This window comes from Coffea arabica, chromosome 3c, assembly GCF_036785885.1.
Source record: "Coffea arabica cultivar ET-39 chromosome 3c, Coffea Arabica ET-39 HiFi, whole genome shotgun sequence".
NCBI classification, from domain to species: Eukaryota; Viridiplantae; Streptophyta; class Magnoliopsida; order Gentianales; family Rubiaceae; genus Coffea; species Coffea arabica.
The window spans coordinates 208,080-226,940 of record NC_092314.1 but is presented as its reverse complement, the minus strand read 5'-3'; the positions used below and the strand labels follow the sequence as shown (position 1 = coordinate 226,940).

The 18,861-nt window shown below is 37.1% G+C and overlaps 1 protein-coding gene across 7 annotated transcripts; it reads left to right on the top strand.

Moving 5' to 3' along the window:
• Positions 1–4,203: 4,203 nt before the first annotated feature.
• Positions 4,204–17,941, top strand: LOC113733837 (kinesin-like protein KIN-12C). 7 transcript variants are annotated; one of them, XM_072081588.1, is made up of 30 exons: positions 4,217–5,093; positions 5,216–5,371; positions 5,455–5,538; positions 5,635–5,754; positions 5,833–5,946; positions 6,064–6,156; positions 6,245–6,405; positions 6,481–6,555; positions 7,396–7,483; positions 7,602–7,660; positions 7,755–7,818; positions 7,897–7,962; positions 8,037–8,384; positions 8,537–8,772; positions 8,862–8,931; positions 9,021–9,089; positions 9,171–9,229; positions 10,153–10,219; positions 10,380–12,401; positions 12,528–13,817; positions 13,904–14,011; positions 14,430–14,611; positions 14,685–14,760; positions 14,857–14,931; positions 15,425–15,664; positions 16,025–16,123; positions 16,202–16,276; positions 16,422–16,480; positions 17,093–17,204; positions 17,294–17,941. In XM_072081588.1, the coding sequence occupies exons 1-30, from the start codon at positions 4,506–4,508 to the stop codon at positions 17,420–17,422; spliced, it is 6,984 nt and encodes a 2,327-aa protein (XP_071937689.1). In that variant the 5' UTR covers positions 4,217–4,505; the 3' UTR covers positions 17,423–17,941. The 7 variants fall into 7 exon arrangements, 1 of the variants encoding a protein (XP_071937689.1); XR_011841347.1 differs by lacking the exons at positions 15,425–15,664; positions 16,025–16,123; positions 16,202–16,276; ... (1 more) ...; positions 17,093–17,204; positions 17,294–17,941 and having other exon boundaries at positions 4,204–5,093; positions 10,380–12,240; positions 12,334–12,401; positions 14,430–14,760; XR_011841349.1 differs by lacking the exons at positions 15,425–15,664; positions 16,025–16,123; positions 16,202–16,276; ... (1 more) ...; positions 17,093–17,204; positions 17,294–17,941 and having other exon boundaries at positions 4,205–5,093; positions 10,380–12,240; positions 12,334–12,401; positions 12,678–13,817; positions 14,430–14,760.
• Positions 17,942–18,861: the final 920 nt, after the last annotated feature.

Below are 18,861 nucleotides of genomic sequence, written 5' to 3'. Positions count from 1 at the left end.
GGATGATGTTAGAATTAGAAATAGAACGAGACTGTACTCGGCTGTAAGGAAAAGATAAATCCTTTATTTTCTATTTTTTTTGTTTATTGGGAAGTTTTAAGAATTTCTAGTACCATCCTTCACTTTCCTTCGTGTTGTGTCCTGCAAAAATTGTGAGATTTGATTGATGGTTGATTGGGTTTTTTGTTTAAAAAAAATGTAAAAGTGCAATCCAAACAAATTTTACACACACTGATCTATAACTTAGAGTGTGTACTCTTCTTTTTTCAGACTTTCTTGTCTAACAAAAGTATAAAAAAATTTGTTAACGATATCTTGATATAGTGGCTAATGTTAAAATTTTAGGATTTAGAGATTTTAACTTCAAATTTCCTTTTATTCTCTTCGCTTTTTAAATTTCATTCCTCTCATACAAGAGAGAGAGAGAGAGAGAGGGAGAACTAATTTTTAATTTTCATTTACCTCAATTTCTATCACTTCATTTTCCCATGTAACTTCGAAAGTGGGGAGAAATAGAACCAAGGTGAAAATTGCCATTTTAAGAACACGACTTGTCACATTTTTATTAAATTCCACCCCTCATAATAAAGAAAAAAAACGAAAAACTGATTTTTAATTTCCATTTACTTCAATTGCTATCACTTCATTTTCCCATGTAACTGGAGAAATAGAATGAAAGTGAAAATTGTCCAGTTTAAGTACATGAGCATTCAAATTTGAGAGTAAATGTATAAAATATATATTTCAATAATATTTTATCTTTAATTTCAGTTCATTTTCTGGCCTCGTTTGGCAAGTGACTTTTTTGAGTATTTGTTTAAAACTTTACTGTAACTTATTGTAGAAGTTTTTAAAAAAATTTTTGAAATGTGTAAAATTTTGAATATTTTGAAGTATAGTTTAAAAATTTTGAAAAGTTTTTTGAAATTACTGTAGCTAAAGTTTTAAAAAAACTTGCAGCAGATAAACTTGACAAAAAACTTGCCTTCCAACAAGCCATTTTACTGTAGATCACTATAGAAGTTGTAGAAAAACTTTTTTTCCTTTTCCTTTTCATTTTTTTTCTTTTCTTTCTTTCTTTTCTTTCGTCCCTTTCCATTCTTTCTCCCTTTTCCCTCCTCTGTTCCCTCTCCCAAAACTGCTAATGAAGCAGCAAAAGAAAACTTTTTTTTTTATTTTTTTCCTCCCCCTCTCCACCCCTTTCCCCCTCCCCATTCCCCTCGCCCACCAACTCTCTGTCCCCCTGGCAGATGAAGCAGCAACAGAATTTTTTCCCCAATTTCCCTCTCATTCCCCTCCCTTCTTCTCTCATTCTATTGACGGACAAAGTAGCAATAGAAACTTTTTTTTTCCCAATTTTCTCTCTCTCCCTCTCCTTCCTTTATCCTGCCACCCTCACCCTCCCCCGGTATGATCTGGTCGCTAGACCAGATCAACTAGAAGGGAAGGGGAAGGGGAAGGGTGGTGGGGGAGGAGTGAGGGAGAGGGAGAAAAAAAGAAGGAGATGATCAAATCGGGCAAAATAGGAGGATGGCGGGGGAGGAAGAGGGGGAGAGGGAGAATGGAAAAAAAAGGATTGGCACCGGAACTAGCGACGGAGGTGGTGGTGGTGGGGGAGAAAGAAGAAAAAAAAATGAAAGGGAATTTTTTTTTTTTTGTGGTTTGAGTATTTTGAAGTGTGTAGGTACAAAATTTTAAAAAGTTTTTTTATATTATTATAACTAAAGTTGGTAAAAAACTAGTATAAGACAAACTTGAGTAAAAACTCAAGTGTCAAACAGGCTCGTATAGTGACACTCTTATTATCTACTAGTTTTTTCAGCCTCACGCGATGCGTGAGGATGCCCTGAGTCTGTGTTGAACAAGTTAAAATGAAGACAAGTGAATTAATATAAAATAGTTATATATTAAATATATGATGGGTGCTAGTAACTATGGGGAATTTAACTTTAGGTAAATTGGTTATTATCGTTATTCGTTTACTCAATTTATTTATGAAGTTGAAGAGATTTTTGTACCTACTGGACTTGGACTACTAATTGACTTAATATGAGATATCGATACGATATATTAGTATTTCATATCTGCAATAAATTATCAACGATCTAACAGTCGTCATGTGTGTGAGTGTGTATTTTTTCCTAATTGCACTGATAAATAAGACCTTGAAATTAGGTTATCTAACATTCTTAATGTAGCAATAATCAGTAAGTAATGACTAAAATTAGGTAGAATTATAAGGCATGGTTATCTAACTTTTTTAATGTAGCATTAATCACTAAATAATGCCTAACATTATAAAATGGGTTTATCATTTTCTATTGTTTGCTATACTTGAATGAGCTTTCAAACATATTTAAAAATATTTTTAGACCAATGTAAAATTAAATTAAATTTTTTTGTATATTCAATGGCTTTTTTCTTTTACATTAATAGGTCTGAATGCATGACATATAATTTTTATTCAACTCTATCCCACCATGAGCTTGGTTTATATATACTATCATTTCTCCTAATCAAGATTTCATATTGGAACCTTGTTTGTTTGTTGCAATTCAGATGATTGTTTGATTGATAGATTAAAAGTATTCAAGAATGAAGGGAGCAACAATGGTTTCTTTAGACAAGACATCATCTATTGAAAATGAGTCTTGGACTCTCAATATTGAACGACTTCAACTTGCAGGGGTAAATATACATATTTTCTTATTTTTCTTTCTTTCTTCCCCTTTTTTGGTTGTCTATTCTTTGTTTATTTTTGTAGATTTTGATGATTTTGAATTTGATAATTTGTATAGGAGGCAAGACTTTATGTGGTGAGTACGACAAGCATGGAAGAATCTCTTTGAATTTTCACTAAGATAATGGCTTAGATATATACAATATCCAACGATTTCTTGAGTTAAAAATTTTTCATTTCTATTTTCTAGGTTCTTTGAATCTATAATTCTTACTCATTTGATGATTCTTTCGGTAACTTGGTTGATGATTTTTTTTTTGTTGTAATCTGTATCATAAGCTGCAAAATTATAGGTTATTTTGTATTCTTAAATCATGTGCTAAAATAGGTGAGTTTCTCTGTTTCTTTTTCTTTTTTAATAAAAGTGGTATTCAAAATCAAGAGATAGTTGGAATCTTTAAATGGTGAATTTCAAATCGACTTGTGTTTAAGGATAGATTGAAATAAAATGCTAAGAAATAAAGGATGGATCTATTTTAGAAATGGGGTGACAAACTCGTGTTTAAAATTAGAAAATATGTTTTCTAGAATCATTTTTTCATACTTGAAAGAAAAAATTGGGACTATTGTAAAAGTTCAAAAATTATAATCCATTTCTTAAATTGCATAATTTTTTTATGAAGAAAGTTTGTCCTTTTGCAAAAAAAAAAAAAAAAAGTTTATACGGGGATCCCTCTATACTTGCTGAAAACCAAGAACAGAACCAAGAACTGACCGAGAGGAATTGCTGACCGCCAAAATGTTCCCATCCAAGAGCCCCACGCGGACATCTATCTGTGTTGTCCACAAAAGAGAACAATAACTCAACAAAAATTAGGGTAAAAAAATAACAAAATTACAAAACAACCAAGCAAATATAACATACATGTTGAATGTAGGGAAAAATAAATGGCATGATTGGAAAATATGGCAAACACCTAAGGCTAAACTAATACTCATAAATAGCTAAGGTGGCCCACCTCTCCGGATCACCTGGGGCAACAATGACTCAAACAAAAGAGGTACAAAGAATAAATAAATTACAAAGGAACCACAATACTATAGCATGCATCTTCCGGTGTCCTGAGAAAGAGAGAAACAGCAAATGACATTATCGAAATATGAAGCACCACTAAGGCTAATGCTAATCACATGAAGAGGAAATTGCTGACCAAGAGCGCCACGCGGACAGATGTGAATTTCCAGCAATGCCATTGCCATCCAATGCCGAAAGACCAAAACGCCCCTCAAAGGTACAACAATTACAGTATAACCGGCCCATTTTCACTGTAGCAATCCGAACTCCCACTTTTAGTATAGGAAAGATTTTATCATATAATTTAATAAATAAAAATCATAAAATAAAAATAATAACGAGAGCATCATTGTCACACAGCCTAACTTTAGGGTTTAAAAGAAACTAGGCGCAGAATATGGGTTTAAAAAAAAAAAGGAGAAAAAAAAAAAAAGAGAAAAGGGAAAAACAGAGAAGATAAAGTATGGGCCTACGGGGGCCTTCTATCGCCCGGGCCAGCAATTGAATTTGAAAATCGAGCGGGCGGCAAGCAATTCGACTACTACTGTTACGGATACTAGCCGCCACCGCCACCGCCACCGCCACCACCACCACCTATGAGCAGCGAGTCCCCACTGACGACTCCACCATTACATAATACTTAGTACCCTCTCCCGTATTTTATTTCAAAACCTCCTTGAATCATCCCCATTAAATCCCAGCTCAAAACAGATCTCCTCCCCAAGCTCCAAAAACAAAACAAAACAAAAAATGTCGGGAGACAACTCTACCTCTTGCGTTGGATCAATGTCCCGAACCAATCCTTCTTCATCCCCCGGGAATGAAAACGACTCCTCGGATCCTTTGATTCAGTTGCCAGCCGGCCCTTCTCCTCCTTCTCCTCCTTCCAGGGCACCGCTCAATTCCATTCCCGATCCATCCCAAATTCAACATGACTTGGGCCATAATAATAACAGTAACAATAAGGAAAAATCTGCCTCCGGTGCTGGCACTAAATGTAAATCCGACGCTGCTGCTCATACTCCTCCTCATTCTCTTACTCCTACTACGCAAAAACTACAGCAATCACATCAGCTTCTGGTCGTCTCAAATTCCAGACCAAACGCAACCCCCAGGAGAGGACCCAAACCTACTTCCGACCCTACTTCTGCTCCAGCCACTCCCGCTTCTTCTTCTAAGCCCATTCAACACCCCCTTAGGATTTCCAATGTCGGACCAAAAGGGGCCATCTTTTCCAGAGGGATTTCCGTTCCCTGTCCCGACCCCCACCAACTCCAGCACGTTCCCCATTTCGACCTGCCTCAAGACCATTCCTTTTGGAAACACCACAACGTCCAGGTTCTTTTACTGCTGCTGCCGCTACTACTACTACTACCTCTTTCTACATTCATTCTAATCACTGTGGAGTACTACCAATTTGCTTCTGTTATTTATTCTTTTAAAAATATTGGTGATGCAAGGTCTTGATTCGAATTCGACCCATAAGAAACATTGAAAAGGTGTCCCAAGGCTACGCCAGATGTTTGAGACAGGAGACTGCCAAATCACTGGTCTGGCTTGGTCACCCTGAAACTCGATTTACCTTCGACCACATTGCTTGTGAAACTATTTCCCAGGTGCTCAACTTTTGTGCAATAATTTTTTTTTTGCATGTCTTAGTTGATCCTCATCTTTGTTATTCTTCTTTTAATTTATGCAGGAAAAACTTTTCACTATTGCCGGATTGCCTATGGTGGACAATTGTATGTCTGGATATAATAGTTGCATGTTTGCATATGGTCAGGTATGGTTTGTAGATTGAACGTTCTTGTTTGATTGTCATACAACAAGTGGGTGATATTGTGATGTTTCTTGTGGGGCTCCGACGTGTTTCTGGTAGACTGGCAGTGGGAAGACACACACAATGATGGGTGACATAGGTCAAATGGCTGGGAAGCTCAATGAGGATTGTGGGATTACCCCTCGCATTTTTGAATACTTGTTTACAAGAATTAGTGAGGTAACTCACCTCGTCTATAACTGAGTCCTATCTGCATTACGATATATCTCCTTAAAAGTGAAATGTTTCTGTTCTTAGGAAGAGAACAACAGAAGAAATGAGGGACTCAAATACAGCTGCAAATGTTCCTTTCTGGAGATATACAATGAGCAGATCACGGATCTTCTTGAGCCTTCATCGACTAATTTGCAAGTACCTCAAGTGTTGTTTTGCTTTTGTGTTTTACACCACCTATGGTGACTTATTGTCTTGTTAACATTTTTTTTTTGTTTTCCTTTTCTTTTTGTTTCTACACATTGACAATTACAGCTCAGAGAGGATTTGAAGAAAGGCGTGTATGTTGAAAATCTTACTGAGTACAGTGTTAGAACAGTTGATGATGTTCTGAGACTTTTGTTACAGGTGGTTCTCAATGGTGATCCTTATCTTTCCAATAGCACCTTTTTTTTGGGGGGGATATTAATTACTGTTATATTTTCATGATACACAGGGTGCTGCAAATAGGAAAATTGCAGCAACTCATATGAACAGCGAAAGCAGCAGATCCCACAGTGTTTTTACATGCATCATTGAGAGTCGATGGGAGAAAGACTCCATGACCCACATTAGATTTGGGAGGTTAAATTTAGTAGATCTTGCTGGTTCTGAAAGGTAATTTTGTTTATTTTAGGGACCATCTCATCTTTTTTAGCTTTTACTGAAATCCAATAGTATCAAATTGACTAGGCAGAAGAGCTCTGGTGCTGAAGGAGACCGCTTGAAAGAAGCCGCAAACATAAACAAATCATTGTCAACTCTTGGGTAATTAAGTCCTAAAATTGTTTCTGGCTAGGTTGACAAAGCCTATTTTCTTCTTGTTAACTTTTTTAATTTTCCTTCTCTGATATCTGAATTATCACTTTTTCCTTCTGGCATTACACTAGATCTCCCATACCAATTTGTTGTGCAGCGAAATTTGTTGAGATTAGACTTGAACAAGATCTCTCATTATTTACTATAGTGGGCTGGTTTACCATGATCTTGTCCTTAAAAAGCAGAAAGGAAATTAAATCTCATAAATGCAAAGGATGTACCAAATCAAAGTCCTTTCTTTCGCATGTAATTGTAGCAAAGAGCAAGTTGTGGTGATGACATGATGAAAAAAAAATCCTAATGCTTTATAGGAAAAGTTCTTTATCTGGTCCAAAAATAAATAAACTTCCATCAGTGTAATAATTATTTTATTTGTTAAGGATGGTAAAGCAGCCAATGAGGAAGGTTTTCAACAGATTTGAACATAATTGTTCATCAGATCACATCAAACCTCAGGAATTCTAGCCACAGTAATTGATTCAGGAAGTTGCTTTAGAGCATTGCTACATGCTTGTAAAAAATAGGGAAAATAAAATTTTCCTCGGTCTAAAAGTATCTATTGGAAAAAGAGATACTTTTTTTTTTTTAAAAACTACAAGCAGATATTCACAAGTAAATTTGGCGAGTGATATTTCCTCCTGCCAAGGTTGTACCTTTCTGCTCTAGTTACGACAATGGCCATTGTTCTTCATGATTATGCAACTGAAAACATTTTAGGTATTTTAAAGTGATTATTCACATTCTATTCAAGGTATCCCTAAATTTTCAGTGATGAATGTGCTTTTGTAGATTGGTCATAATGTCTCTGGTGGATTTAGCACAAGGGAAAAACAGACATGTTCCCTACAGGGACTCTAGGCTAACGTTTCTTCTCCAGGTCAGAACTATTAGGAAGAGTAAGAAAATATTAGTGAAATTCCGTTTGATTGGTATGAAATTTGAACTGCTGATGATGTTTTCTCTAGGATTTGATTTTGATGCTTGCTTTAACGCAGGATTCCCTCGGCGGTAACTCTAAAACTACAATTATTGCTAATGTCAGCCCATCTATTTGGTAAATATCTGACAAGGACCCTGGAATACTTACAGATAAATTATGATATGGAAAATTACTTATTTTACTATTTTACACGTAATGTTTTCTGCAGCTCAGCAAATGAGACATTGAGCACCTTAAAGTTTGCTCAACGAGCAAAACTCATTCAGAACAATGTACGAGCTGTTGAAATTCAATCAAGTATAGAAATTATTGACTTTCTTTCAATTCTTTAATTTGTTACCTCTCTCCAGGCTAAGGTTAATGAAGATGCTTCTGGTGATGTAATAGCATTACAACGCCAAATCCAACAACTGAAGGTACTGGTTACATAATTGTTTATTTATCATTTCTCTTTCACACTAGCTGGTAACTGAGGCATTTATTAAAACAGGGTCAGCTGTCTATTCTGTCAAAGCATAGCCATGATTCAGAGTATTTGTCCAATCATACACCAAGTTGCAAAGAATCCTATTTGGGAACCTTTCTTGAGGAATTGGACTCATCTGAGCAAATGATTATGCATGATAATCATGGAACACAGAGTGGCAGAAGGAAGAAGGTGACGATCTATGACCTAAATGAATTTGATGCTCTACATATGGGGTGGTGTAACTTCATTACTTACAAATGGCAGACAATGTGCTCCAAAGCTACTTTACTTGGTGCCTTGAGAAGGGAGAATCTGGCTGAATTAGAAGTCAAGAGATTAAAAGCAGAAATGGAGCAGCTAAATAGTTTGGTATGTCTAGCAACAAAAGCAAATCAGCTTTAGATTCATCTGGATATTTAAATATCATTACTTTATGTTCATCATAAATTTTATGAGAAATGATGAATACTATAAGTTTCTTGACTTAAAACAAAAATTGTGGTACCATATGGCCCTTACAGGTTCATCAACTTGAATTAGATGCTCAACATGCTAAAATGATTCTGAGGTCCCGTGATGAAAGGATAAAGCACCTGGAACTACTTGCAGATGGTTTTGTCTCTGCTGATGCTTATATTCTGAATGAAAACAATGCTTTAAGAGAAGAAATTGGACTACTCCAATCACGAATTGGGAAGAATCCGGAACTGACACGATCTGCATTGGAGAATATTAGACTTCTTGAGCAACTCAGATTGTAATTATCATCACCTCAAAACCTTGAATACTTTTCTTGGATGTTAGGCCTCCTTCTTTGAATGGTCCACTGACTTGTTTGGCTACTAGGTTTAAAGAATTTTATGGACAAGGAGAAAGAGAAACACTTCTAGCTGAAATATCAGAACTACGGGATGAGGTTTGGCATGAGTAACTCTCGTTATATAATATTTTCTGATGCCCTGTTAAGTTCAGTCAAAGAATGACATTTGATATTTTTCTCTCAAGTTATCTGACATTCTTGAAGCTGAAGAAAGCTGTGTACATTCTCATTCATCTCCATGCAAAGAAAATCAGGTCTGTCTACCCCCATGCATAGTATGAAATCATTTGATTTAGTTATTCCACTTCTAATTTGTACAGTTCCTGAATTTGCAGGAAACTAGAGCTGAAAAGGAATTAAACAAACAGAGGGACTTGAATTCTAACTTAGTCAGGTACACCTTGCTAAATGTAATGATTTCAGGTTTGACTAACTTTACAATATAACCTGTAACTGAATGAATTCCGAAAACTACCACTAGCAGAGTTCAAACTATATTGGCCAGTTACCAGTTGTAGAGCCTTGGATCCTGTCTTTTTGTCGGCCATAACAATTATTTGTCATGATTTAATGATCTGATAAATTAAAGACATGTTGCATTGTGACATGGGAACTCAAGCTTTCCGCACCTTTGTGACAGCTTGCTTTATGTTTATACATTTGAATGGTCGAACCCAAAAAAAAAAGAGGAAGGAAATGTAATTATATTTATTTATTTTTCTATCTTTTTTCTGCTGAAAGTTATGGTATGATTTATCTGCATTTTGTCTTTCTTTGTTTGAGATTATGCAGGAAAAATTGAGCTACTAACAGTGACGGTTTCAACATTTGAATGATTGAATGAAACAGAAAGGAAATTTACTTAGTTTCTATTTCCTTTACTTAGTTTCTATTGTTTCTACCTTCTATGTGCCTAAGTTGTGGAGTTATACAGCATAGTTTTAATTACTAGTGCATTTTGGGAGAGCTACTTTGTATAGAAAGTTTCCAATTAAACAAACAGAAGAATTGCTGTTTTCCTTTTCTTCATACTCCAATGAAACTCTATTGATCCAATAAAACGGCATAAAGGCAGAAGCATGATAGGGGCATAACTTTTCTGGGACAACCTACCACAGCATCTGAGAATGGATACAGTTTTTGTTGTGCCTTGGCTGTTCTTTTGGCATAAGTTGCAAGCTTTTTTGACTTATTTACAACTCTCTGGTTTCCTAGAGTTCACCTAATGTCCAAGTTTAATCAGTTAAGCATACAACATATTAGAGATCTTAAGTTGTTGCATTTTGCATCACTAAAATACATGAGCTGTGATTGTAGGGAAGTTGATGAATTGCAGAGGGAACTTGGGAAATTTATCGACTGTAACCTACCTACTTCTGATTCAGTAAGATATATGCACATGTTTTCCTTTTTGGTCTTAGTGGTAGTTCAATGAGCTTGACTTTCTGTTCTATAAATTGTACATTAAGACATAGCCAGTCGGTCATTGTATTTGATAGTAGAAATTGGTTCCCAATTTCGCTGAATTTTGCTGTTGATTACAGAGTTGTTTGCAGGCCAGAGAGATGCTTCCCAGAAGTTGTTCTGTAGATGAATTGGCATCTTGCATCCTACAAGAGGAATGTGCTTCATTGTGTGAGGATGGGCAACACATGGAGAGAGCACTGGTTTTGCAGTGCAGTGAGATTCAAAAAGAGCTGAAGGATGCAAGATCGGTGATCGAAGCTATGGAATCAAAGCAACTCTGCTTGATCGAAGAGCTAGAATTTTTGCGCAATGAAAATGATAAATTGATGGAAACGTTGCAAAAAGAGCAAAATGGGGAGGGCAAGCATAGGCCTGAACCTGAGCACTGTAATATGCAGAGTGGTTTTGTACTAGACGAAGACTTAAATTTTGTTACAGAGGGTGAAAATGACTCCTGCACATTGGTCTTGCAAGCTAAGTTGGTCAAGTTGTCTAAGGATCTTCAGCATGCTCAGTTGCTGAATAGCCAATATCTAAAGGATCATGCCACGGGCTTATCTCAGCAATCCCAAGCTGAATCAATCCAGGAAGATGTAGAGATTGAAACAGCCAGAACAATCCTCCACTTGCAGGAAGAGATTGCTACACTGCAGTCAGAACTCCAAGGGAGAACAAAGTCCTTGGAGGAAGAAAATAGAAGTCTAAGAAATTGTATAGCAGCAAAGGACGGTGAAATGGAGGTATTGTGTTCTGAATGGGAAAGGGCAACTTTGGAGCTAACCAACTTTCTTTTAGATGGCTCGAAGTCAATTGGAGATGCATCTTCACAGATAGAGAGTATTGGTAGTTTATTTCCCTGTGATAATGTTTGGGTCAGTGAACATGTGGAGAGAGCTGCTAAATTGTGTGTTGAGAAGGAAGAAAGTATGTTTCTTCTAAAAAGGAGTTTGGAAGATGCACAAACGACAGTCTTGGAGATGGATCAGAAATTGAATTCCTTGAGAGGTGCAACAATGGTTTTGTCTGAAGCTCAGCAGATAGAGCATTTAGAATCCAACCTGATATACCATGAGGGTCCAATAACTGAGGTTAAAAGATATGCCGATTATAATTTCTTAGAGATGAAAACAAATTTCCATCAGCCAATGGTGGTTCTCTGGGACAATGTTGAGAAGAACGTGCCATCAGCTGATGCACATACTTCAGTGACAGCAGAGGTGAATGCTGATATTGAGTTGGCACACTATGGATTGCTCGAGGCTGAGAGTGCAATTAGCATATCTCGTGTAGATGCAGAAAGTCATTTTATGTCCCTTCAGTCTGACATCCATGAAACATTTTCTCTATACAAGGAATTAATTCAGGATCTTGTGAACGATATCCATGATATGAGGAGGAACTTTGTGAAACTAAATGTAAATTATGGAAGTGTTGATATTCATACATCTGGAAGTCCATTAGTTCATACCCTTAGGTTTCTTGAGCATGAGAATGGGTATAATATGTTGCATCAGATTTTAGGTGAACTTGCTGAAGTAAATAAAAGACTGAATTCAATGAATGCATACCTTTCTGGAATTGTGTATTCATGTCAGTCGCCAGCAGAAGTTAACGGATGGACCACGGATTTTTCAAGTTCTAATTCATCAGCCGACAGTGGTCTTACATCAAAGCAAATTGCCGTGAATCGTTATGGTCAGTACCTCGAAAAGAAAACTGAACAAACATTTGACCTAGAGCCTGAAGAAAGTTTCGTTGTTTCTTCTAAATATCAAGAATCAGGACACTCAAGGCTAGTCGAAACACTGGATTGTGATCGACTAACTTCTTTTTGCTTGAGAAAGGAATTCAGAGCAGCATATGATGCTTTGTCAAAAATAAATGATCAGTTGACTGCAATTTTCAGTGTAGAAGACACATGGGATGGCTCTACCTCAGGTGTCTGCTTCACCAATTCACATTTATTCATCACAAACAAAGAGCACCACTTTGTTAGGGATGAAAATGAACAAGTGATCATGCCAAATGCAGGTGCTATGATACAAAGTCATGAGGAGATAACACAGATGGCTGATGCTAGCTGCAGTCTTACAAGAGAGGTAACTGAAATCTGAAAACTTTTGATTAATTTTGTTTTAGAAGTAAACCATCATCAGGTAGATTCACGAGATCTTCAGCATGTTGATAGAATTAACATTTTTACATTTACATTTTCCTATATGCAGTTTAATTCTTATTACAAAATTAATCAGGCAGACAGCTTCTTTAGCAAATTTGAGGAAGCTCAAGCAACGGTGAAGGAGGCTGATTATATGTTAAATGCTTTATTGAAATCAAATGATGATGCAAAACAGTTGACTTCTGCTTGGAAACAGGTTGGAAATGAGTTGATGATACAGAAAGCAAACTTGTTTGAAGAGGTCAATCTACTGAAATCCTCTATTCATTTTAAAGAGAGTGAAAATGAAATGCTGCAACACCAAATTCATTTCATCCTGACAGAAATTGCAAGTTTAATGTTTCTGATAGAAGGTTCCTTTCAAAAGGATGTTGAAGATCTGTGTAAGACTTCATATTGTGATACCATTTTGATGGTAAAGGAGACACTCAACAACATTTCCAGTTTGAGATCATTGTTGGAGGAGATTTCAGCTGAGGTCAGGGAAAATGGCATTATCTCTTTTGTGTTCAATGAGCGCTATTTGGGGAAGATTTATGATGAAATCAGAAGGCTAAACAAAAATTCAGATTTCCTTGCTTCAACTTGTGAAGGACTTACTGTTATGCAGAACTCAGGAAAAGAGAGTGCGAGTTATAGGAATGAAAGCGAGGTTAAACTAGCACAAGGTGAAGAGGAAGGGTGTCAATATGAATTTGTCAATAGATCAGAAGCAGGAGAGGATGACCTGATAAATGAACATTTGGAGCTGAAGAGAGAAGTGGAACGAAAAGAAGTTTTATTGAAAGGTTTACTTTTTGATTTAAGCTTGTTGCAAGAATCTGCTAGCAGTACAAAGGAGGCCAAGGATGAAATTGAAAAGTTACATGCAGCATTGAACCAAGTTAGGAATGAGCTAAAGATGAAAACAAGTCAGCTTGATAACATGCTTATAAAGCATAAAACACTTGAAGGCCGTTTAATGGAGGCTGAAAATGCTTTGTGTGTCTCACATTCTGATTTAGAGGAGGTGAGAGGCACATTAGATATCTTGTCGGAAGAAAATGCTGAGTTGAGAATGCTCTTAAAGGATGTTTATCTAAAGAAGTCAGAAACAGAGCAACAACTGGAAGAACAAAGAGAAAGTGTGAAAGACTTAGAAGATGAAATCCTCCGCATGGCTTCTTCAGCAGAGGAAAAAATGGCCTCTTCAATAAAAGACATCAAGGATGATATGAAAAGGGTGACTGCAGAAAGAAATCAACTTCTTGATCAACTTCAATCTCTACAGGACAAGCTCGATATTGCATATGCAGTAGCTGATGAAAAGGAGGCTATCGCCTTAGAAGCGTGCCAGGTATCCTCATTCACTATTTGCTAACGATTTTGAGATACGAGGGTGCAAATAATGCCATATATTCTGAACCAATGTTTCATTTTCAGGAATCAGAAGCTAGTAAAGTGTATGCTGAGCAGAAGGAAGAGGAAGTAAAGATTTTAGAACACTCAGTGGAGGAACTTGACAGCACCATCAATGTACTGGAAAAGAAGGTAAGTTAATCCATGATTATGTCTACTTACTAAATTGTAGGATAAAGAGTATAACCCTTGCATGAGGCTCCTGCTGCTCTGTGGTCTGGTTGAACTGGATTCTAGTAGCCTTTTACCTAGAAAATGATTTGTTTTCCATTCTAGTAGCCTTTCCACTACTGAGCACCAATCTCACTGGTGTTCCAACTTTAGCACTTAATCACAAAAGCTTGAACTTTACTCATGGTAAATTAATCAAACTAGGGTCTGCTGTTGTTAATCTCTTTTATGATTGAGATGTGACATTGCTACTTAACATCTTGACAATGAAGCCAATTTGCTCCCACTCTTCTAATCTTTGTTGTTTGGTATTGCCTTCATGACAAACTAATTCCTGGGACAATTATACATACAATCATTTCTGGTGTTTGGCTTCTAGGTTTCTGAAATGGAAGAAGAGGTAGAAAGATATCGCCAAGTAAGAGATTCTTTGGAAGTGGAACTCCATGGTCTGAGAGAAAGATTGTTGATGGTTGAAAGCATAACTGAAGATTTGGACTCAAGTAGAGAGCTGTCAGAAAATCAATTCTTGAGATCTATAAGTCCCTTTACTTCGCTTTTGTATATTTGTCCTGGTTTTTGAGTTTGCTCTGACTGATTTGATTGAAATGATTCTACAACCAAAAATGCACAGGGGAAGTGTGGAACTTCACGAGGCTCTGAGTCAAATAAGAATTCTTGAAGAAGAAAAGGATAAACTAGCTAAGGAGGTGAGTCATGATCTGCTGGTGCATTTCACTGCTTGATGAGAAATTTCTACTTCTTTATTTTCTCTGTCGGTTTCAAGCGGGTAGTCTGTTTTGTAGATCAAGCAATATAGAGAATACATCTCTGAAGTTGTTGTGCACGCTGAAGCCCAGGCATCGCAGTATCAACAGAAGGTAAAGCAAGAAAATAGCAGGGTTAACTTTTCTTCTACTAGTCCACAAGCTGACTAACCATTTCCTGAATAATGGTGAGGGAGGGCATTTAATTGAATGTGCTTAGTGGAAAAAAATGAATGTTCAATTTAGCATGCAACAGAGCTAAACTTGTAAACTTTTAGTTGATCAAGAGCCTGGACGCTCATATTAAGCTCTACAAGCTGGTGCAACTGCAAACTTAGCGACAATAGAACATAATCTAAATGAAAATAAAGCTGGACTCCCAACTGCTAGGGCTTCTTCAGAATTGCCAAATATTGTACAAGACATGCAAAATCAAACCTTAGCCTGTTGCTTAGCAAGATGGAAGTATATCTTTGGTTTTCTAATCTTCAACTTCCAGTTCTTGCATAAACATGTTCTTTTTCTCCTTTTCTTTTATTTTTTTAGACTCCATTTATCAGTTTTTCATTCCATTTATAGCTCTTCACCTGATCTCATCCTTGACCAGTACAAAAGCTTGGAGGCAATGATTCATGAAGTCAGAACAGATTCATCCGATGTAATATGTGGAGCACCAACGCTGGATAAAACTGAGAAAACTTCAGTGAGATCAAGGGGCTCAAGCTCACCATTCAGATGCATTGCAAGTTTGGTGCAGCAGATGAATATGGAGAAAGATCAGGAATTGTCAATTGCCAAGTTTCGTATAGAAGAACTCGAGGCATTAGTGGCTAGTAGGCAGAAAGAGGTAGAATCAGTTTAGTGCACATACTTGTCCTTCTTAGAGATAAGTGTGTGTGTGTGTGTGTATACATACATACATATGTGTGTGTGTGTGTGTATACATACATACATATGTGTGTGTGTGTATTGGCTTGGTACTGGAAATACAGTTATTAAAATACAATGCATCCCTCCTAGTTTTTTTGAGTCAAATGCTTTGTTAATTCTCCCAGTGATCCTTTCTGCCTTTTACTTGAGCGTATCTAAAACATCTCGAGTTTTAATGTATTTTCTTTGCATGCATGTCTATTTGAAGCTTGCTTTGTTAATAATGTATATTTCTTGTTATTGGTATCCCCCATATGATTAATCCTTCTTATGCCAGGTATGTTTGCTGAACACTAGACTGGCTTCAGTGGAAAGCATGACTCATGATGTCATTCGGGATCTGCTTGGTGTCAAATTAGACATAACAAACTATGCGGTATTTGTCCTGCACTATCCACAGGTATGTTAAATTCTTTTCTGCAGTTTGTATGATTTATTTTATTTCACATTCCAGGACTTGGTATCTCAGAATCGGCTTCAAAAGTTAGTTGAGGAGGCTCAGCACCAAGCAAAGCAATATATTGTGATGGTATATAAGATGGAATTTTTCAGAAACTTCTCACTTTTCTTTTTCAGGCTTAACACTTTCTCGATTTGGAAAAATGGCAAGAAGGTATCTTGTGTGAAACTGAAATAGTTTTTTTGTTCTCCTTTACTGAAATATATTCATGTAGGAGAAAGAAGTTCTGGAGCTGAGGAGGCGAATCAATGACTTAGTCGAGGAAAGAGAAAGGTCAGACAATGTTTACAATAACCCCCTCATCTGTTCTCTTCAGTTTTGTCAGTTTTCTCATTTGATTTGCATTGCTTGCAATACTCAGTCTTTTCCTTGGGTAATTCACTATTTGTGACGGTAGTTTTGAGAGGTTTAGTTCGCTTAGCTTATACTTTACTTGCTCAGAGACAGAGAGTCATGGCTGTAATATTTATGAATGCAGTTGTGCACGTTAAGTAAAATATAGTTGACTTCACCCCAAGATCTGCCATTGACTGTTCTTGCTTAACCAGCATTAGCAAAGTAGGAAGTGTGTGATAAACTCCAGGAATGAAGCTCCTACAGGGTACAGATAGAATACGTTGCAATACACATTTGTTTGCTTTTAATGCTCTTTTAAATGCGCTCCACGATATTTTCATCTTGGATTTTAGCGTTTATCACAGAAGTGCAACCATTGCCTTGGGTTTTCCTCAAGTAACACTCAGCCTCTCGAGTTCAGGAGTTCTATGCCCTGACGGGTCAAATCATAAGAGTCACCTAAGCATGATATTTTCAAATGGAAATATCATGATATTTTCCAGGCAATATAATCTCATCTCAACTAATGTGGAGATCATGATTTGTCAGATGCGTTTTGGAAGTAAATAGAAGAGAAGCGGACGTCCTTGCCACACATATGATCCTAGAACAAGTACGGGAACGAGATCAGTTGCTGTCTGCACAAAATGAGATGTTAAAAGTATATGTTAACAACATCTTAAATTTTTTGAGTCTATGCATTAGATACAGTCAAATTTGGTCTCATCTTCGTTGTTACCTTTTTTCCAGGCAGACAAAACAAACTTACAGAGGAGGGTTGCTGAGCTAGATGATATGGTGAAGAAACTGATTGGTAGACAGAATATTGTTGTGCAAAAGCAGCAACAAACGAGTAGCTTTGCAAGGCTAAAAGGATAACAGCCTTAGCAAGAAGCTGAGTGCTAAGAAAAATTTCTATGACGGGGCAACAATTGACCTGCTCACTGTCAGATGATTAAACCCAGGTATCCATAAATGTAAATCTGTTTTAACAGGTAGAAGAGGTCATGGTATCCATAAATATTTGCCGTGTGCTGCACATTCTGTTAACTATTGAATAGCCTGGAGTTGCTGGAGGAAAGGAAAAAGAATGGACGATTAGAGAAGCCTTGCCTTGGGTTGCATCCCGTGTTAAAACGTCAGAGTTATGAAACATCAAACTTCTGTGGAGAAACTTGGAGAAACTTGCTAGGCTCCATCTTATTACCGGTGTGCAATTGTGCTGCTTCACTGTTTTGGAAACATAGATACCAAATCATGTATAGAATTTATTTTCTGTTATGTGCGGAGAATGTACAAAATTAGAGGTTTGGGTTTAAATCTCTCAGTCTCGTCCTCGTTTTTTTAATTCCATCTCCCCCTTGTGAGGAAAAAAAAAAGAAGTAAAGTTTAGAGAAAGATCATCTTTTTCTTTTGGAGTCAAATGAAGTTTTTCATATTATTTGAGATATTAATGACATCGTTCATCATCAATCATTGCTTGAATTTCGTTTGCTTATGCCTATTGGTTCTTAGGTGCATTGATGATAATAAAATATATTGCATTCTTCGATCTAATCCAAAATGGTGTTTGGTAAGAGGATTTTGGAATTAGGAGTTGAAATGAATCTCATATTGGACGGATTCCCCAAAACCCAAGTAATTGCAGGGTTTATTATCTTTTTCATCCACCCTCTTCCCCACCACCACACCACTGTCTGTTACCCTTTCGTCCCTACTCCTTCCTCCCCCAACACCACCCTTCTCTCTCCTTCTCTTTTTGCTCCCCTTCTCCCTCTCCTCTGTTTCCCACCTCCTTTCTCTTCCTTCTATTCTCCCCTCCAAGTAATTGTAGGGTTTTGGACAAAACCCAAATTTGACTCCTATTTAAATTTAACAAAAACACGCCTTACCTTTTTTTACCCACCCTCTTCCCCATCACCACCGCCTGTCACCCTCTCCTCCCTACTCCTTCCTCCCCAACACCACCCTTTTCTCTCCTTCTCTTCCCGTTCTTTCTCTCCCTCATTTTTTTGCTCCCCTTTTCCCTCTCCCCCTCTTTCTCGCCTCCCCAGAAAGGGGAGAAGAGGAGGAAGAGGGGAGGCGAATGGTGCCAGTGAAGAAGAAAGAGGGGGTGATACTAGAGATGAAAGATGAAGGGGCGCTGGGCAGTGGTGGTAGAAGGGGATGATGGTTGGGTTGAGGAAATTAAGGATGGTGTACCGACTTCTTTTTTTTTTAGACGTGTCCACATCTTATGCTTCAATTCAGATCCATTATGCATCACAGAAGACCTAGTAAGAATAGTAGTCAATTATTGTCGTACTTTCCGAGTACAA